This window comes from Anomaloglossus baeobatrachus, chromosome 7 (genome assembly GCF_048569485.1).
Source record: "Anomaloglossus baeobatrachus isolate aAnoBae1 chromosome 7, aAnoBae1.hap1, whole genome shotgun sequence".
In the NCBI taxonomy this organism is placed as follows: domain Eukaryota; kingdom Metazoa; phylum Chordata; class Amphibia; order Anura; family Aromobatidae; genus Anomaloglossus; species Anomaloglossus baeobatrachus.
Window position 1 is genome coordinate 262,719,317 of NC_134359.1, and position 22,610 is coordinate 262,741,926.

The 22,610-nt window shown below is 45.6% G+C and overlaps 1 protein-coding gene across 1 annotated transcript in view; it reads right to left on the reverse strand.

Moving 5' to 3' along the window:
- The window catches only part of MICALL2 (MICAL like 2), a 70,667-nt gene extending 52,609 nt beyond the window's left edge, over positions 1 to 18,058 (reverse strand). Inside the window, exons 1-2 of the mRNA XM_075318102.1 lie at positions 17,921 to 18,058; positions 12,637 to 12,790 (exon numbers count right to left, since the gene is read on the reverse strand). Of these exons, the coding sequence (XP_075174217.1) occupies positions 12,637 to 12,779 (143 nt within the window). The 5' untranslated portion in view covers positions 12,780 to 12,790; positions 17,921 to 18,058. The remainder of the gene's footprint in view (positions 1 to 12,636; positions 12,791 to 17,920) is intronic.
- Positions 18,059 to 22,610: the final 4,552 nt, after the last annotated feature.

Here is a 22,610-nt window from a genome sequence, read left to right on the forward strand (position 1 = left end):
TGATAGATGGATGGAAGAAGGAAGGATAGATGATAGATGGATGGAAGAAGGAAGGATAGATGATAGATGGATGGAAGAAGGAAGGATAGATGGATGAAGAAGGAAGGATAGATGGATGGAAGAAGGAAGGATAAATGATAGATGGATGGAAGAAGGAAGGATAGATGGATGGAAGAAGGAAGGATAGATGATAGATGGATGGAAGAAGGAAGGATAAATGATGGATGGAAGAAGGAAGGATAGATGGATGAAGAAGGAAGGATAGATGGATGAAGAAGGAAGGATAGATGGATGGAAGAAGGAAGGATAGATGATAGATGGATGGAAGAAGGAAGGATAAATGATAGATGGATGGAAGAAGGAAGGATAAATGATAGATGGATGGAAGAAGGAAGGATAAATGATAGATGGATGGAAGAAGGAAGGATAGATGATAGATGGATGGAAGAGAAAAGGAAGGAAGGAAGGAAGGAAGGAAGGAAGGAAGGAAGGAAGGATGGATAGAAGAAAGGAAGGAAGTATAGATGGATGGAAGGATAGATGGATGGAAGAAGGAAGGATAAATGATAGATGGATGGAAGAAGGAAGGATAGATGATAGATGGATGGAAGAGAAAAGGAAGGAAGGAAGAAAGGAAGGATGGATAGAAGAAAGGAAGGAAGTATAGATGGATGGAAGGATAGATGGATGGAGGGATGGACAGAATTTCGGCTCACTGATTGCAGAGATTTTGAAAATGGTGAGAAATTGAATAAAAATATATAGTACATTTGCCACCCATTTCATCATACAATATTTTGCTAAAATGGTCCAGAATGGAGAAAGAAAAATATCTAAATCACAAAAATAGGATTTTTATGGAGAAACATTAAAAATCTCTCACAGGAAAGCACTGGCCTCTTAGGAAGAAAAAACCAAAACAGCTGAATCATCTGTGCCACATCACTGCGGCAGGCGCTGTACACATGCGGTATGTGTCACTAACCACATATTCCACCTTCTTGGCGCTGTGACACGCTGACCGTCCCAGGCCGATGACCCCCTCGTTACCACAAACTATTTAAGAAAAGAGTGAAGGAGGACAAATGACTCAGCCGCTGCGTGTGTACAACATCTGGTTAGCATCACGTCCCCAGCCCTGACTCCGATCTCAGCTGATAACACTAACATCTGCCAAGTTCCTTTTCAATCCAGCTCTGAGCTTAACTGCTTGGTTGCTAAGGATATTTTGCCTAACAACCACTGTATTTAAATAGTGTTGTCAGGAAACATATCCCTAGCAACCAGTCTCTCTCATATTATTTAGGTTTGTAGCTCAAGTCCTCAACCTGAGGTTGTACGGGATTATAGCCGCTTTCTTCCAGAAACAGTGGCTTACCAGACGACCGTAATATAATGTATTACAGCTCAGCTCTACTGAAATGAATGGAGCGGAGATGCAATACCTCACACAACCTATCCACAAGTGACGCGCTATGTTTGAAGAAAGCAGCCATGTTTTTCTAATCCTGGACATCCCCTTAAAAGAAGGCGCCTTTCACATTGCGTCTTACAGCGTCCACTTATTGTAAGTGCCAAAAAAAGCTCTCGGCACGTAGATCAAAAGTATCTAGAAGCTTCTAATCACCCGACAAGAGTGTTTTCATGGCCTCTACGTGTTTATCATGACCAGGAATCCTAGACTTAAAAGACGATTTGGGCAGATTTATGATAAAAAACAAAAACAATCTTTGTTGCCCATAGCAACCAATCACAAGACAGCTTTCATTTCTTATATGGATCTCTTGGTGGGTGACTATCAAGAGATCTGCTCTTGAACTCCCAAAACTGATGGGTCTATATACTATTAAACACAGGGGCGGACATATTGGTGCAGCCTCTGAGGGTTGGGAGGCCATTTCGGCCATCCCTCAAAAATAAGCCCTAGCTTAAAAATAAGTCCTTGTTGCGGTTCAATAATGAAGTGTCCATGCAGTTTATAAAGTTAAAGAATACACAGGACACTTCATAATAGAAAGCAGACACCCCCAAAAGAGAAGACAGACAGAAGACCCTGCAATCATGCCAGACGCCGAGCGGGAGGACCTGCAGTGGAACGCACACGCACAAACATCCGATCGCGCACACTTCCGATCGCGCACACTTCCGATCGCGCACACTTCCGATCGCGCACACTTCCGATCGCGCACACTTCCGATCGCGCACACTTCCGATCGCGCACACTTCCGATCGCGCACACTTCCGATCGCGCACACTTCCGATCGCGCACACTTCCGATCGCGCACACTTCCGATCGCGCACACTTCCGATCGCGCACACACATTAGATTGCACATACACACACACATCAGATCACACACACACACACACACACACACATCAGATCACACACACATCAGATCACACACACATCAGATCACACACACATCAGATCACACACACACACACACACACACACATTAGATTGCACATACACACACGCATATCAGATAACACACACACACACCAGATCGCACATACACACCAGATCGCACATACACACACACATATCAGATCACACACACACACACACACACACATTAGATTGCACATACACACACGCATATCAGATCACACACCAGATCGCACCCCCACATGCACGCATATCAGATCGCACACACACACACACACACACACACTGCGTCTGGCCAGCAGTGGAACCTGGGATGCAGTGCAATGGATTGCGAGGACCTACAGTGGAATGAAGAGATGAGTTCCACCTCAGATGCTGTATGCAGTCCACCGCAGATCCTCATTCTCCACTACACTAAGTCCCAGGTTCTCCTGCTGGCCAGACGCAAATCGGTATCATCAGATCTGGTGAGTGTGTGCGAATGTGAGTGTCGGCCAGAAGCAGGGGAGGACCGTGTGGAGCATACCCGTTGGTAGCGTTCACCGAAAATTACAGGAAGAACTCGGAGCCACAAAGACGTCCGGGGTCTGGTAAGTAGGATTCTCCCGGGAAGGGGGGGGGGGGGTGTCTGCTTTTTTGGGGGTGTAAACTTACCCAGAACTCTGTTAAGAATAATATTAAAATAGGCCCAAGCGCATTTTTCAGGACAAAAACAAATATATAAGGCAGGGTCTTATTTTTGGAGAAACACGGTACCTCCAAAGCAGGTGGAATTTTGCATTATGGGTTGTACAGGGCCCATATTTTGTCCTTGCACAGGGACTTTTCTGTCTTGGAAAAACTTGTCTCCTCCAAATTAGCCTCGGGTCTGTTGTTTCCACCACTTCGGAAGATCTCCTGAACAGATCCTTTTATCTATGAGCACAGCTGTGCGATATCAGCCAGACGTAAAAGAACAAGTCAGCCCCAGTGAACAACACAGGAAAAAATACCAAGCGGGAGGAAAGGCCCAGTGACTCGGAGACCCCTGCACCCAAAATAGAAGGCATTAGGATTGTTTTATCCGGCTTCCTAGGTTTCCGGCACAGCAGACGTTACAAGGATGAGAGCGCACATCCTCTCCGCTCGTCACCGGCTCCGGGCCTCTCTATGTTCAATTTTCTGACCCAGCGGTTCTTAACCTTGTTTGGACGGGGCCCAGACATGTTTCTACTTGAATTTAATTCCATCCTTTTTATTGCTCTACTGTTCTTTGTAATATAGTCTGCAAACGGAGAAATGGGGGCTTCGCTGCATAATGTGCATGCGTGTGGTCTTCTTGGTCCATACCAAGGCCTGCTCAAATTTGGTTAATCAAGGTCCGATCACTGGGACCACCACGGATCAGCTGAATGAAAGAGCAGCGTGACCCTTACACAATGAGCTGCAGTACCTGGCACAGCCAAAATGGCAGGGGGGCGCTGTCCCTTCCTTCTGCAGATCAGAGCGAGTCCTGGAGGTTGGACATCCAACAATTGAACATATTCAATGGGAAAAGCCCCTTTACCTTGGTGCTCATCACTAGTTATGAGTACCGAGGACCCAAGCATGGTAGTGCTCACTCATCAATAGTTACTAGTACTGAGCACCCGAGCATGGTAGTGCCCGCTCATCAATAGTTACGAGTACTGAGCACCTGAGCATGGTAGTGCCCGCTCATCACTAGTTACAAGTACAGAGCACCTGAGCATGGTAGTGCCCGCTCATCACTAGTTACGAGTACTGAGCACCCGAGCATGGTAGTGCCCGCTCATCACTAGTTACAAGTACAGAGCACCTGAGCATGGTAGTGCCCGCTCATCACTAGTTACGAGTACTGAGCACCCGAGCATGGTAGTGCCCGCTCATCACTAGTTACCAGTACTGAGCACCCGAGCATGGTAGTGCCCGCTCATCACTAGTTACGAGTACTGAGCACCCGAGCATGGTAGTGCCCGCTCATCACTAGTTACGAGTACTGAGCACCCGAGCATGGTAGTGCCCGCTCATCACTAGTTACAAGTACTGAGCACCCGAGCATGGTAGCGCTCTCTCATCTTGTAAACCAAAATAATGTAAAGTAGGAGTAATAGTGCAGAAAACCAAAAGAAAAACTAAAAGTAGTCTTTATTAGTATTCAGTATTAAAATCTATGATCATAAAAACCAAATTATTTTTACATAGTCATTATATAGACTGGTCACATATGGTGGGTGCAAAGAGGTGATAGACACGATTAGTGAGGATAGTGTTAGTTGTTTACTATTCTCAAGGTAGGGGCAACTTTAGTAGTTGTACTTCTTAGTCAGATAGTTTTTCAATAGATTCTAGGGGGATTAGGGACGAACTTTCTATCCCTCCCTTCCACCTACCTACCAGCGGAGGTGCACCATAAATTGTTGGGTACCCCCCGCTCCTCGTCGCATGGTAGTGCTCACTCATCACTAGTTACAAGTACTGAGCACCCGAGCATGGTAGTGCCCGCTCATCACTAGTTACAAGCACTGAGCACCCGAGCATGGTAGTGCCCGCTCATCACTAGTTACGAGTTCTGAGCCTCCGAGCATGGTAGTGCCCGCTCATCACTAGTTACGAGTACTGAGCACCCGAGCATGGTAGTGCTCGCTCATCACTAGTTACGAGTACTGAGCACCTGAGCATGGTAGTGCCCGCTCATTACTAGGTACAAGTACTGAGCACCCAAGCATGTTAGTGCTCACTCATCACTAGTTTCGAGTACTGAGCACCCAAGCATGGTAGTGCTCGCTCATCACTAGTTATGAGTACTGAGCACCCGAGCATGGTAGTGCTCGCTCACTAGTTACGAGTACTGAGCACCCGAGCATGGTAGTGCTCGCTCATCACTAGTTACGAGTACTGAGCACCCGAGCATGGTAGTGCCCGCTCATCACTAGTTATGAGTACTGAGTGTGGGGACACGGGGCTCAGTGGGTGCTCTTGTCCACTGAACCGGCCACCTTTTGAAAGACAGCGTGGCTCAGGGCTCATCCAAACTGAACGCCCGACCTCCTTAACCATGGGTGGAACACTACTCAGACAACACAGGGTGAGGGAATCACAATAATTAGACTTTATTGGATCCCCAAACAATTAACGGCACATAACACATAACCAGCAAAACACACAAATGTAACAGGCAACAGTTTCTCACCCTACCGCTGGCTCACCAGGGATTAGAATGTCCTTGCCTCAGAGCCTCCAGGGCCACTTACTCCAATCCAGCTGCCCCCCGCTTTCGGCGGGCACCCACCGAGAAAGGAATAACGCCAGATTTAGGAAGCTGTGTGAGGTCTGCAAAGTCTACCAGGTGACCAAATTGTCCCAACCTGGGTTTCTTCCTTAGGTAGTCCTGGTATGATGATATAATCCTGGCAGCCGGAGTCGAAATCCCTAGACTGTGGATATGGTCTCCAATCGGGACCGGAGTCCCTAGATTGAAGCCACAAGGTATCCTGATACTCTAGCCAGCTCCTAGGAGCTTAGACTGGATCGATCAGCATCCATCAACCTTCATCAACCTGGTGGCTTAAAGAAGTCCTCTCTTATAACCACAGCCCTCCCTCTGGGCACACTGCGTCCTCATCGATTGGTTGGACAAGATCGCCTCTCCCATTGGATAAATCTCAAGCTGCATGGACAATGTTCATCCAAATGATGTCCACAGAAAGACTGAGGGTATACATGTAGTCTGCAAGTTACCGACTAGACAATGGCTACTAAGGTAATTACATTAGCAATACACAACTACAATACAATGATTACTGGAAGGGTCTGGAGAAACAATAGATAATCAAACATGAGCTAGCACACATAAGAACAATATGTCTGGCTGAATGTTAAGAAACTTTAACCCATGAGAGGCATTGGGTGTCCATGTCGTCACACTGAGCACCCGAGCATCGTAATGCTCACTCATCACTAGTTACGAGTACTGAGCACCCGAGCATGGTAGTGCTCACTCATCACTAGACATCACACAGTTGTGATCTAGACAGATCCTGCATTAGTGACAAATTCCCTTTAAGTAGCAGCAATCTAAAAGGGACTTGCCCATATAGTTTGATTCTTAGCAGCAACCATGGAAAGGTTGGAAATGATTCACGAGAATTTCCCGCTGACAGTTGTAATACATCACTAGACAATCGCACTGTGCAGAGGGATTTATTGCACTCGTGCATTGTGACAGGTGAGGCAATCAGCAGCCATCAGTGCACTATGGCCCCAAGCAACATGCACAACACCTAAAAAGCAAACACTGTATATCACTATCTACACAAGCTTTATTCAGACAAAGGTGTATAGAGGATCAACAAGTCTGCCTCTGAATAAAGAAAAACCGGAAGGAATAGTTCTTAAGGCGGCTTGTCTGGTTAAATATCCGCCAAGAAAGTCTCAAGCATAGTCTCTAATCAAACGAAAATAACGGCCGATACAATCTGCACGCATTATTAAATCCATCTCTTAGACTTGATGAGGCGGGTGTACTTACTTTGGAAAGCAATGTCAGAATGGCTGCACAATCCTCTTGTTAAGATGAGCATTTTATGATTCCAGTTTTGTCCCATGTGTATTCGACTGACAGCTGCAGCTTGTACTGAGCAGTGTCAGAGCACAGCAGGGAGGAGGGACATTGAGGATCAATGTCCAATGACATTGATGTCATCAAGTTGACAATCAAGTTGGGTAGGAAAAGAATGAGTTAAACTTTCATAAAAGATTATACAGCCATTCTGACATGGAGTTTCAAAGTAAGTATCCCATATATGATCTATATAATAATGCACTGTGCCATTAAGTGACCCTGGTATGACAGAGATAGCTGAATCTCACTTTACCGTCTTGGTCAGTCCCATAGGAATTAAAGGATTTGTCCAGACTTGGGACAAAAGTTTGTAGTCTCACTATGTGACTGTAGACTGCGTTAGGTGCACACACTGTCAGGATTCCCCGACACTACTGGTGCACGCAGTCACGTCCAGAATAGATGTGTCCGGCTTCTCTCAATCAATTATATGGAAAGAAGCTGAATTGCGTCTAGTGTGCATGTGCCCACAAGTATGGATTCGAATATATGAGGTTACATGATCGCCCTGTCACACCAGCAATATTAGGGAATCCTGACAGTGTGTGCACACCACACATTATCACAGTTCTGCAGTCAGAGCAATGGCAGACTTTTGTCCCAACCCAGGACAACCCCTTTAAATGGGCACTTGCTTGATCATGACTTCTGATCCTAATCCTTGCTTTAAAAAAAGAAACATATAATGAGATACTTAAAGGGACTTTCAGCACAGAATGACCAAGCACAGGCGCCAAATATTTAAGTACACCTTCCCATCTACTTGTTTCCCCTCCATCTCTGCCTCCATGAAACCATAGCTGTCAATCAAAAAAAGAGGAGAGGGTGGAGAATGAGGGAACACAAGTAGATGGGAAAGCGCACTTGGCTGTTTGGCCCCGCCCTGATGCACCGAGTGCCTGTGGTTGGTTTGAACAGTCATTCTGCGCTGACAGGTTCCATTCAAATGTTAACTTAGACAAAAGATAGTAGGTCCCCAGAAAATCTGTTATAAGTCCAAAAACAAACCTGGGTGGCACAAAATGTTGGTTCCTAAAAAGGGCAGCCATTACGCAAAAAAAAAAATTTGGGAATTTTTTCAAGTGCTCCTTGAAAGGGACTCTCAGCAGGTTTCTGCATTGTAATCTGAAGATGACATCATGCTGCAAGACTTAAAGGTGCGTTACACGCGGTGACATCGCTAGCGATCTTGTTAGGGATTTGACACTCCAGATCGCAGATGCGATCTGCTGAGATCGCACATAGGTCGTTTTTATAGCGCCAGTCACATGTGCGATCTCGGCAGATCGCATCTGCGATCTGGCGTGTCACATCGCTAATGAGATCGCTAGCGATGTTGCAGCGTGTAAAGGTACAGTCACACTTTAGCGACGCTCCAGCGATCCCACCAGCGATATGACCTGGTCAGGATCGCTGGAGCGTTGCTACATGGTCGCTGGATAGCTGTCAATCAGGCAGATCTCACCAGCGACCAGTGACCAGCCCCCAGCCAGCAGCGACGCGTGGAAGCGATGCTGCACTTGGTAACTAAGGTAGATATCGGGTAACCAAGGGCTTGGTTACCCGATATTTACCTCTGTTACCAGCGCACACCGCTTAGCGCTGGCTCCCTGCTCCCTGCACTCCTAGCCACAGTACACATCGGGTTAATAAGCAAACCGCTGTGCTTATTTACCCGATGTGTACTCCAGCTACATGTGCAGGGAGCCGGCACTGGCAGCCCGAGAGCGGCGGACGCTAGTAACTAAGGTAAATATCGGGTAACCAAGAAAGGGCTTCCCTTGGTTACCCGATATTTACCTTAGTTACAGCTTACCGCAGGGTGCCAGACGCCGACTCCCTGCACATTCAGATCGTTGCTCTCTCGCTGTCACACACAGCGATGTGTGCTTCACAGCGGGAGAGCAACGTCAAAAAAATGAACCAGCACTGTGTGTAACGAGCAGCGATCTCACAGCAGGGGCCAGATCACTGCTCAGTATCACACACAGCGAGATCGCTAATGAGGTCACTGCTGCGTCACAAAAACCATGACTCAGCAGCGATCTCGCTGTGTGAGAAGTACCCCTAAAGCACCCTTTAAAACAGAACATTCAGTGTCTGTTATCTCACAGTCTGTTTTTGTTTACCTGCAATGTTAGTACAAGCCTCTTAAGCTGGTGTCACACATAACGACGACGACAACGACGTCGCTGCTACGTCACCATTTTCTGTGACGTTGCAGCGACGTCCCGTCGCTGTCGCTGTGTGTGACATCCAGCAACGACCTGGCCCCTGCTGTGAGGTCGCCGGTCGTTGCTGAATGTCCAGCTTCATTTTTTGGTCGTCACTCTCCCGCTGTGACACACACATCGCTGTGTGTGACAGCGAGAGAGCGACGAAATGAAGCGATCAGGAGCCGGCACTGGCAGCTGCGGTAAGCTGTAACCAGCGTAAACATCGGGTAACCAAGGGAAGACCTTTCCCTGGTTACCCGATGTTTACGCTGGTTACCAGCCTCCGCTCTTGCTGCCAGTGCCGGCTCCTGCACTGTGACATGTGGCTGCAGTACGCATCGGGTAATTAACCCGATGTATACTGTAGCAAGGAGAGCAAGGAGCCAGCGCTAAGCAGTGTGCGCGGCTCCCTGCTCTCTGCACTGTGACATGTAGCTGCAGCACACATCGGGTTAATTAACCCGATGTGTGCTGCAGGAGAGCAAGGAGCCAGCGCTAAGCGCGGCTCCCTGCTCTCTGAACTGTGACATGTAGCTGCAGCACACATCGGGTTAATTAACCCGATGTGTGCTGCAGGAGAGCAAGGAGCCAGCGCTAAGTGCGGCTCCCTGCTCTCTGAACATGTAGCACAGCGACCTTATGATCGCTGCTTCTGCTGTGTTTGACAGCTAAGCAGCGATCATAACAGCGACTTACAAGGTCGCTGTTACGTCACCGAAAATGGTGACGTAACAGCGACGTCGTTGTCGCTGTCGTTTAGTGTGACACCAGCTTTAGCTTTGTCATTAATGGGTCTCAGCAGAGTGTGAGCTCTAGTTCAATTCCACCCCCTCTGTGATTAGCAGCTTCTGTCTATGGAAATGTGCACTGAAAAGCCTGGTGTGGGCAGGGGCAGTTTCACACATTGCAGCTTCAGTATGGTTAAGACCACTCATATAGCGACAGTTAACTGCTCGTGGTCATAACTATGGATAGCTAAGCTGCAATGCCCTGCACATGAGGTAAGAGACATAGCTAATCAGGAGAACTATGCTACATTTCTAATTGGAGGTATTTGCAAATATTATTATTATGATACCTACTACATATTGGGACAGGATTTTGGAGAAGGGAATATCCCTTTAAAGGCGTTTAGAGGGATTTCCAAATTTGTATACAACAAACAAAGAACAACTGCCAAATTTGCGACCGCCATCACAGGTATAGGAAGAGGTTTCAGCTCTCTCTCCCCCTGCCCTAAACTGATCAGTCTGGATCAGTCGAATCGCGACCTCCAACGGGGGGGCACCAGAGTTCCCGTCCTCTGTGAAGGGGCTATTTGCATAATTGGTAAATAGTGGAATAAATACCGACCAAGTGACAATATAAAACTACCGCTATCACCCTGCCTTCCAGCTCATGTGTTTAGGTCATCAGTGACCTCAGGATTTTGGCCACAGATGCTGATGGAGCATATAACAGGGTGGACCTTTATCCTCCAGCTCAATGGCAGCCTGTTTTCACATTTTCCAGCACTGCCCACACAAACTGTTCATTTTCCTTAAAAACTGATGAATGCCGCATTCACTTCACTTCTGAGGCCGATTAACGCCCTTTCTTCAGGGCAAACAGTGACGATGTCAGACAGGTGCGGGTTATGTCACCGGGCGGCATTATTTCCACATAGCTGCATCGGGGCTCATGTCAAGAAGCGTCATCAGTATCTTTACCACCTCAGATTCCTGAAGCACAGCAGCCATGTTTTTCTGATCCAATTAAGCATGTATGCAGTTTATGCTGGGAAACCTGGAGAGATCCTTTTTAACCCTTTCCTGGTATAGAACATAGCACAACCTACATCAGGGGATGAAGAATTGAGCCCGCGCCATGCCCGCCAAGTGCCGCTTGTGATATATACATACAAAGATAGATAGATACACACACAAATATATATACAATAATAAAATTATTGTTATTAACAGTAAATAATAATAGCACCAATAATTTTTTTATATTATTGCTATTAATACTATTTTAGCTCTAATAATAAAAGTAATAGTAATAATAGAAATAGTAATAAAAATAATATGACTTACTATTACTATTATTATTAACAACATTAAAATATTAATATTAGTAGTAATAAAAAATATATATATTTTTAGTATTATTACTATTAATACTATTATTAGTGTTATTATTAAGACATAATTAAAGTAATAGTAATGGAAATAATATAATATATTTTTTTAATTATTTATTTTATTTTTTTATTGGTGCTTTTATTATTATTATTATTATTAATAATAGCACCAATAAAATAAAATATTGTTTGTATTACTAGTAATACTATAAACACTAATAATAATAATAATAATAATAATAACATAAAAAAGTAAGTAATAATAAAAAAATAGTAATAACAGTAATAAAAATAAGACTTATTATTATTGTTTATAATTATAATTTATAACTTATTATTATTATTATTATTATTAAGTTATAAATTAATTATAAACAATAATAATAAGTCTTATTTTTATTACTGTTACTATTTTTTTATTATTACTTACTTTTTTATGTATTATTATTATTATTAGTGTTAATAGTATTACTAGTAATACAAACAATATTTCATTTTATTGGTGCTATTATTAATAATAATAATAATAACAACACTAATACAAATTATAATAATAAATAAAAGCAATAATAAAATAGTAATAAAATAATGATTACAATTATAATAATACTATTTTGTTAATTATAATTTATAACTATTAATATTGTTAACAATAATAATAATAATAACAATAATAATAATAAATAAAAATAGTATTAGTAATTAAAATAATGATTACAACTATAATTATTATAAAAAATAAAATAAGAAATAATAATAATAATAATAATAATAATAATATTCTTATAAGCTTGGTATCACCTTAAGAGCAAGACCTGGATAATCATATTGCTGGATTATTTTTACAGAAAAATGAAAGTTGTAAAAAAAACAAAACCCAAAAACACAAAGGCTGAATTGATTAAGGGGTGGGGGGGGGTTACCCACTCTTTCACCCCACTTCGAATGAATGGTGTAATTCAAAACTACAACTCATCCTGCAAAGTACAAGCCGTCATATGGCTATTTAGGTAAAAAACCTGGGTGACTAAAACTTATAGTGACCAAAAATGACATCATATGAGCCATCCTGCCCGCTGTGGTGACATCATAGGTGAGCAGCCTGTGATTGGCTGGCTTGGTGGTATGACATCATCCACGGCTTTGCGGGGTGGGCCATGCGCTGACCCACACAGTCTGGTTCCAGGCCGTTACATGTAACCAGCGCTGATACAGCAACACGAGGATTGTAGACATGTTTTATACAGAAATGGGAGCAATGTACAGACTTCTGGGAAGATACTCACATGAGATCGGGGCGGTGCTTGTGGAGGATGGCACAGAACGCCAGCCCGTCCCTGAACGACGTGGTCATGTTGGTAATGTTAACATCGCGGTATCCTTCGCACTTTATCTTGCACCATTGCTGCAGAGCCTTGATGGCGGCCATCCTGGAGGCGACTGCGGAACAGAAAAGAAGGTTAATATTACAATATGATAAAAAGAGAAACATTTAAAGGGGTAATCCAGTAAGACAACATGGTGGGGGGAGGGTAGTTGACTACCGAGACCCTCACCAAATCTCTAGTCCAGCGAGGCACGTGCACCAATGCTCCATTCATTCTCTATAGGACTGTCAGACATAGCCAAACACGATCCTCTGCAGGACGAGGACCCCATGCACTGCTCTACCCCCTACTGAAGCTACATCAAGAGTGAGATTCTCAACAGCATGATGTAGGCAAAGAGATCCTGAATCCAACGATGTATCACTTAGATTACTGGCTGCAGCCGTTCTGACACAATCAGAATTTTTAGATTTAGCCATGTAGCAGAGCTGGGAGAGTTGTCTCTGCCCACACCAGGCTCTGTATAGAGATTGTACATTGATGCCAATCAGAGGAGGGGTGTGCCGGACTGCTGTGCGCATGACATTTTAGTCCTGCAATGATAAAGGTCCTGCTGTTTAAACTAATAGCAAATAAAACAACAAATCAGAACTTGACAAGACAGGCATCCATGAATTCTATGTGTTAACCCTTGCAGCATGCTAGCTTCAGCTTACATAGCAAAAACCTGCAGAGAGATTCCTTTTAAAAGATAAGCGAGTTGATCCCTTTAATGCCCCAAAGCGATGCTATAGCAGCGAGAAATCGTGTTTTGAAGTAGTGTATTGGGGCGTGATGATGCACTTCCAGCTCCTCACACTATTATTTCTTAATTTCTATAGGAACCCACAACCTGTCAATCAACCAGAAAAGGGTGGAGCTAGACAGAGAACACAGCGTGAGGCTGAGGAGCTGTAAGTGCATCTCCCCAGTCACTAACTGTACTTCCTTTAACATCTAGATGGGCATGTGGCCCCTGTGGCCAGTGATTGACTGCAGCAGTCACGGGTTAGTCCAGATGGTGCAGGAAGCAGAAACCGGGACATGAGACCACTGCAGCCAATCAGTGACCATTGGAAGCTAGTGATTGGCTATAAAGGTCACATGACTGTCCAACTAGAGCAGGAAGTACAAAGATTGGTAGGGAACTTGGGAAAAGCAAGAACAGGAACAGATCAGTAAGATGATTATTACTCCTTTTACAATTTATCACCAATCTAAGTGTTTTAGAACAAAAATATTGTGGAACTGGACAATCCCTTTAAGAAGGTCATAGGCGCTATAGCTTTACCGGTAGATCCTGACAATATCTGATGACGTAGCCCCACAAACGATCACATTGGGATCAGACCCCGTAAGTCAGCTAGACAGGCATCAAAAACAGGATATCCTGAACTAGCTCTCCTCCTCACGTACGTCCGATCAATCTTCTGATCAAGTTGGAAGACGTTACATGAGAAAAGGAACACGACTTCAGAGAAGAGCGGGTGTCTGCTCAGATTACAGAAGATCCCAATCCTACGAGTCTAGACAGAACGGAGATGACAAAAATTGTGAACCAGCAGCAAATTTGGGAGATTAGGACAATTCTTAGAAGATCACAGGCGCCCAGATTAGGATGACACCTACACAATGGCTGACAAGGATCTCACCACTACTGCAGGAAGCGCAGGTATCATCACAGACATGTCACCCGCAGTCACGGAAATTAGACAAAGTGGACAATATAAGCCGAGGGTTACACCTACAATTCTATAGAATGCTACATAAGATTTCCAGGCAGTTTTCATGTAGGGATATGTTCACATCCGCGTCTCATTCCACCGAAAATACTGGACAGGCCTATAATAATGAATATGGTTATTGGGACACCACTTGTAGAAAGTCATCAGGTCTAATCCACGTGGGTCTTTTTACTATGTTCATTATATAATGCGAGGGGCCCCGAAAAATGTTTAAAATAGCCAAAAACTAGAGCAAGATGGGATGAAGCCATCATAGGACCTCTGGTGAGGAACCACCAATGGACAACTGACTGGTATGGAAAACCTCTGGTATAGGACCCCTAGTGAGCCCCACCTTCAGATGAGGAACCATCAATGGACAACTAGCTGGTATGAAAGACCTCTGGTATAGGACCTATAGTGAGCCCACTTTCTGATATGGAACCACCAATGGAGAACCAACTGTTATGGAAGACCTCTGGTATAGGACCTCTGGTGAGCCCACCTTCAGATGAGGAACCACCAATGGACAACCAACTGGTACTGAAGGCCTCTGGTATAGGACCACTGGTGAGTCCACTTTCTGATGAGGAACCACCAATGGACAACCAACTGGTATTGAAGGCCTCTGGTATAGGACCACTGGTGAGTCCACTTTCTGATGAGGAACCACTAATGGACAACCGACTGGTAAGGAAGACCTCTAGTGAACCCACCTTCAGATGAGGAACTACCAATAGACAACCAACTGGTATGGAAGACGTCTGGTATAGTATCTCTGGTGAGTCCACCTTCTGATGAGGAACCACCAATGGACAACCGACTGGCATGGAAGACCTCTGGAATAAAATCTATGGTGAGCTCACCTTCAGATGAGGAACCACCACTCGACAACCAACTGGGATGGAAGACCTCTGGAATAGGATCTCTGGTGAGCCCACCTTCAGATGAGGAACCACCAATAGACAACCATCTGTAATGGAAGTCCTACTACTAGGATCTCTCCTTGTTCTCTATGTAACCTTGCATTCTTGGTCACGGCATTGCCCAAGTGTGCAGAATATGGAAATGTGTGGGATTCCAAAGCTTTATTTTATGGTGCATGCACTGCCCGTACTAGTGATCGGAGGGGCACCCAGCGATCAGACATTTATCACCTGTCCTGTGAATAAATGAATAATGTCCAATGTTGGACAGTGAGCAGCTCCATATGTAAAAACTGCGCTCAACCCTAAAAAGTTGCTTTTATAGTTTGATCTATTATTTTAGACTTTGGTTGCTCCTTTTAGGTCTGGGTCCCTAAGCAGCGCCAACTGCCCAAAATTCCAGTTCTCCAATAGATCAGCAATCTTTATAGTCTTAATCCAAAATCCTAAGCTCTCCCTTCATTATGTATCCCATGACCGTCGACTTAAAGCGCCACTCCAGCGTCTTTTCTATTGCACTGCTGGAGTGGCACTTTACATCCAAGTCCTCTCCCTCCGGCAGCTTCACCTTTTTCTAGTTGTTCTCCTGTTTGTGACCTGCTGGGAGCTCCAGTGTTTCATGGACCACGCCAGAGGTCACAACTCTATGAGGGCCTCGTTATGGCTCTCATAGATTTGTATTGGGAGCTTGTGACTTACGGCCAATCAAATGTTAAGGGCAAAAGATGGCGCCGCCAGACCGGAGTGATGTTGGTAAAAGGTGAAGACGCCGAAAGGTGAGTATAATACCAGGGCAGAGGACTTGCATTTAAAGCACCACTCCAGGGTCTTTTTTATTGTACAGTTGGAGTGGCGCTTTACATCTAAGTCACGTGACTCACCTTTTTCCAACATCGCTCCAGTCATCATTCTTTTGTGAGATGTGACCTGCCGGCAGCTCTCGGGTTTCATGGAGCATGTTGGAGGTCATAAATCAATACCTCATCCTGGCTCTCATAGACTTGTATTGGGAGCTTAATGAATTTGAGCTTGTGACATAACTTTTGACCAATCAAATTTTACAGTCACAAGATGGTGCGGCAGGACTGGAGCGACACTGAGAGGCGAGTACATGACCAGGGAGCGCCACTCCAGTATTGAAAAAAAACCTGTTGCAGTGGTGCTAAAATTTATTTTTTTTTTCAAAAAAATCAATAGTGCATGTGAAAATAAGACATTTTGTATTATATCTCATTGCAAAAATCCATTTCTTTCTCCTTCTGGATTGATCATTCGTTCTCAAAATTCTGACTTCATAGGTAAAATGTCTTCAGTGACTGCAGAATTTCCCATTACTGAATTAGGAGATGACAGTTGGAGAAATGTAACTGTCATTTCAGGAGAACTTGCAGCAGAACATCTATGTCTGCCTTTAGTATCTCCATTAGCCATGGAATCTTAGGCCATGGCAGTTGGTGCTTATAAAGTTCTATGGAAAATTGTAACTGTCATTTCAGGGGAACTTGCAGCAGAATGTGTGTGTCTGCCTTTAGTTTCTCCATTATCCATGGAATCTTAGGCAATGGCAGTTGGTGCTTATAAGATTTTATGGCTAATGGAGAAACTAAAGGCAGATACAGACATTTTGCTGCAAGTTCTCCTGAAATGACAGTTACAATTTTCCATAGAACTTTACAAGCACCAACTGCCATCTACTAAGAATCCATGTGTAATGGAGATACTAAAGGCAGACAGACATTCTGCTGCAAGTTCTCCTGAAATGACAGTTACATTTCTCCATAGAACTTCACAAGCACCAACTCATCTCCGGAATGGACCGATCTGTCCTCACCGAATACAGATCAGGCAGATTTTACCATCAAATTTGAATGTTTATTTCCACTGTTACGATTGATTTCTAAAATAATAAGTAAAAACAACAGTTAAAACCTTCGTGTATAAGTACAGAGACGCACGTCTCCACCTCGCCACACTGCCACCGTGCAGGAGACGGAGAACTTTGCTCTGTAATAGGCGCCACAAGTTATAAATCCCATCTGCGGCAGCGTTGTGGGAACTGTAGAGTATATTGACGACATTAACCCTTAGCACGCCAGGCTCTGGCGGTATACACATTTGCAAAATAAAATAAAAGTAATTAATAAAAAAAAAAAATAATAATAAAATAAACATAAGTTGGTGCTGATTTGCAAATCTACACCATATATTGCAAGTTATATTACATTACATAGAGAGTGCACTAAATATATATCTCCATAAATATATTTATATATATATAAATATATTTATAAATTACATATATATATATACACATACTAATATATTATATATATATATATATATATATATATATATATATAATGATTATATAATATCTAGTGTATATATATATAAATATATATTATATGTAATTTATGAATATAATATAAATATATATATATATATATATATATATATATATACACATATATACACACACACTCCTGCTTATCTCTCTAGCAGAGGCAGCACACAGCAGACATGGAGCAGTTACAGGCAGGAGTGTCGGCTCACCCTATGGAGCTCCCCTCGGTCCGGCTCTCCTCAGTACATGTATATGGCGCCCTCCATGAGCTCGCAGTACACACAGCTCCCCGGTGCAGCTGTCACCTCCAGCCCGGAGCGCAGCGTGTGAGCCTCTGACTCGCCGACCAGTGCACAGTCCGGAGGGAATGGGCGGGGTTAGACTCGGGACTGGGCGTGGTTTGTCTCGGGAGAGGGAGTGGAATAGCTTTGGTTAGCGCAGAACAGAAGCGGAATGAGGTGTGGGCGTGGTTTAACTGATGGGCGTGCCTAGTTTATGTGGGCGGGGAATTACGTCACTCAGCACAACACTGACCGCAGCTCCTTAGCGACTGTCGCTAGGGGCAAGCTGTGGCCGGAAACTCTGTATCTTCATAGCTCTATGAGTGACGTCACAGCCGTCAAATAGCCTGACACGTGTGCAGCAAAACAATATATTACGTAATAGGCAACATTAAAAAAAAATATAGCATTTTCTAACTTTTTTATTGTTTATTGGCCTATCAACGTCTGGGTGCCCGTCTCCAGTAAGCGTATACTCCTGAAAATGGTGCACGGCAGAGCACACGGTGAAAATGGTGCATGACAGAGCCCACAGTGAAAATGGTGCATGACAGAGCCCACAGTGAAAATGGTGCAGGACAGAGCCAACGGTGAAAATGGTGCACGGCAGAGCACACGGTGAAAATGGTGCAGGACAGAGCCAACGGTGAAAATGGTGCACGACGGCGCACACGGTGAAAATGGTGCATGACAGAGCCCACAGTGAAAATGGTGCACGACAGAGCCCACGGTGAAAATGGTGCAGGACAGAGCCAACGGTGAAAATGGTGCACGGCAGAGCACACGGTGAAAATGGTGCACGACAGAGCCTACGGTGAAAATGGTGCAGGACAGAGCCCACGGTGAAAATGGTGCAGGACAGAGCCCACGGTGAAAATGGTGCAGGACAGAGCCCACAGTGAAAATGGTGCACGACAGAGCACACGGTGAAAATGGTGCACGGCAGAGCCCACGGTGAAAATGGTGCAGGACAGAGCCCACAGTGAAAATGGTGCACGGCAGAGCCCACAGTGAAAATGGTGCAGGACAGAGCCAACGGTGAAAATGGTGCACGACAGAGCCAACGGTGAAAATGGTGCACGACAGAGCACACGGTGAAAATGGTGCACGGCAGAGCACACGGTGAAAATGGTGCAGGACAGAGCCCACAGTGAAAATGGTGCACGGCAGAGCCAACGGTGAAAATGGTGCACGACAGAGCCCACAGTGAAAATGGTGCACGACAGAGCCCACGGTGAAAATGGTGCAGGACAGAGCCCACGGTGAAAATGGTGCGGGACAGAGCCCACGGTGAAAATGGTGCAGGACAGAGCACACGGTGAAAATGGTGCAGGACAGAGCCCACGGTGAAAATGGTGCAGGACAGAGCACACGGTGAAAATGGTGCAGGACAGAGCCCACGGTGAAAATGGTGCGGGACAGAGCCCACGGTGAAAATGGTGCAGGACAGAGCCCACGGTGAAAATGGTGCACGACAGAGCGCACGGTGAAAATGGTGCAGGACAGAGCCCACAGTGAAAATGGTGCAGGACAGAGCCCACAGTGAAAATGGTGCAGGACAGAGCCCACAGTGAAAATGGTGCAGGACAGAGCCCACAGTGAAAATGGTGCAGGACAGAGCCCACGGTGAAAATGGTGCACGACAGAGCCCACGGTGAAAATGGTGCAGGACAGAGCCAACGGTGAAAATGGTGCACGACGGCGCACACGGTGAAAATGGTGCAGGACAGAGCCCACGGTGAAAATGGTGCAGGACAGAGCCCACGGTGAAAATGGTGCAGGACAGAGCCAACGGTGAAAATGGTGCACGACGGCGCACACGGTGAAAATGGTGCAGGACAGAGCCCACGGTGAAAATGGTGCAGGACAGAGCCAACGGTGAAAATGGTGCACGACGGCGCACACGGTGAAAATGGTGCAGGACAGAGCCCACGGTGAAAATGGTGCAGGACAGAGCCAACGGTGAAAATGGTGCACGACGGCGCACACGGTGAAAATGGTGCAGGACAGAGCCCACGGTGAAAATGGTGCAGGACAGAGCCAATGGTGAAAATGGTGCACGACGGCGCACACGGTGAAAATGGTGCAGGACAGAGCCTACAGTGAAAATGGTGCAGGACAGAGCCAACGGTGAAAATGGTGCACGGCAGAGCACACGGTGAAAATGGTGCAGGACAGAGCCCACAGTGAAAATGGTGCACGACAGAGCCCACAGTGAAAATGGTGCACGACAGAGCCCACAGTGAAAATGGTGCACGACAGAGCCCACAGTGAAAATGGTGCACGACAGAGCCCACGGTGAAAATGGTGCAGGACAGAGCCAACGGTGAAAATGGTGCACGACGGCGCACACGGTGAAAATGGTGCAGGACAGAGCCCACGGTGAAAATGGTGCAGGACAGAGCCCACGGTGAAAATGGTGCAGGACAGAGCCCACGGTGAAAATGGTGCAGGACAGAGCCCACGGTGAAAATGGTGCGGGACAGAGCCCACGGTGAAAATGGTGCAGGACAGAGCACACGGTGAAAATGGTGCACGACAGAGCCCACGGTGAAAATGGTGCAGGACAGAGCACACGGTGAAAATGGTGCAGGACAGAGCCCACGGTGAAAATGGTGCAGGACAGAGCCCACGGTGAAAATGGTGCAGGACAGAGCCAACGGTGAAAATGGTGCACGACGGCGCACACGGTGAAAATGGTGCAGGACAGAGCCCACGGTGAAAATGGTGCAGGACAGAGCCCACGGTGAAAATGGTGCAGGACAGAGCCCACGGTGAAAATGGTGCAGGACAGAGCACACGGTGAAAATGGTGCAGGACAGAGCCCACGGTGAAAATGGTGCAGGACAGAGCACACGGTGAAAATGGTGCGGGACAGAGCCCACGGTGAAAATGGTGCAGGACAGAGCACACGGTGAAAATGGTGCAGGACAGAGCCCACGGTGAAAATGGTGCAGGACAGAGCACACGGTGAAAATGGTGCAGGACAGAGCCCACGGTGAAAATGGTGCGGGACAGAGCCCACGGTGAAAATGGTGCAGGACAGAGCCCACGGTGAAAATGGTGCACGACAGAGCGCACGGTGAAAATGGTGCAGGACAGAGCCCACAGTGAAAATGGTGCAGGACAGAGCCCACAGTGAAAATGGTGCAGGACAGAGCCCACAGTGAAAATGGTGCAGGACAGAGCCCACAGTGAAAATGGTGCAGGACAGAGCCCACGGTGAAAATGGTGCACGACAGAGCCCACGGTGAAAATGGTGCAGGACAGAGCCAACGGTGAAAATGGTGCACGACGGCGCACACGGTGAAAATGGTGCAGGACAGAGCCCACGGTGAAAATGGTGCAGGACAGAGCCCACGGTGAAAATGGTGCAGGACAGAGCCAACGGTGAAAATGGTGCACGACGGCGCACACGGTGAAAATGGTGCAGGACAGAGCCCACGGTGAAAATGGTGCAGGACAGAGCCAACGGTGAAAATGGTGCACGACGGCGCACACGGTGAAAATGGTGCAGGACAGAGCCCACGGTGAAAATGGTGCAGGACAGAGCCAACGGTGAAAATGGTGCACGACGGCGCACACGGTGAAAATGGTGCAGGACAGAGCCCACGGTGAAAATGGTGCAGGACAGAGCCAATGGTGAAAATGGTGCACGACGGCGCACACGGTGAAAATGGTGCAGGACAGAGCCCAGGGTGAAAATGGTGCAGGACAGAGCCCACGGTGAAAATGGTGCAGGACAGAGCCCAGGGTGAAAATGGTGCAGGACAGAGCCCAGGGTGAAAATGGTGCAGGACAGAGCCCACGGTGAAAATGGTGCATGACAAAGCCCACGGTGAAAATGGTGCATGACAAAGCCCACGGTGAAAATGGTGCACGACAGAAACGCATAGTCCAAATCCCGCTTTGTGGGAGGATCACACAGAAGCCCCGTCGGGACCACTGAACGGGGAGAGGATCGCAGAGTGAAAGCGACCTAAGGGAGGTGCAGCAACCGAAAAATGGCAATTTTGGGGATTCACATTATTACTTTTGCCTTTAACCCCTTTACCCCGGGTGATTTTCCGTTTTCGTTTTTTCCTCTCCTTCTTTCAAGAGCCATAACTTTTTTATTTTTTTCCGTCAATATAGCCATATGAAGACTTGGTTGTTGCAGGACGAGTTGTACTTTTGAATGACACCATTCATTCTGCCCCATATTGTACTGGAAAAGAGGAAAAAATTCCAAATGAGGTGAAATTGCATAAAAATGCAATTCCACAATTGTTTTTTGAGTTTTTTTTATTTACCATGATCACTATATGGTAAAACTGACCTGACATTATGATTTCCCAGGACATTATGAGTTCGTGGAAACCGAAAATGAATAGTTGTATTTTTATCTAAGTGGTAAAAAAAATCAGAAATTTGTAAAAAAAAAAAAAAAAAAAAAAAGAAAAGGGTTCTCATTTTTCTGGATCTGGGGCTCAGTGATGGCTTATTTTTTGTTTCTGGAGCTGACGTTTTTAATTATACTATTTTTGGGTAGATGTGATGTTTTGATCACCTGTTATTGCATTTTATTGCGATGTTGACACGACCAACAAAACATAATTCTGGCGTTTGATTTACCTCC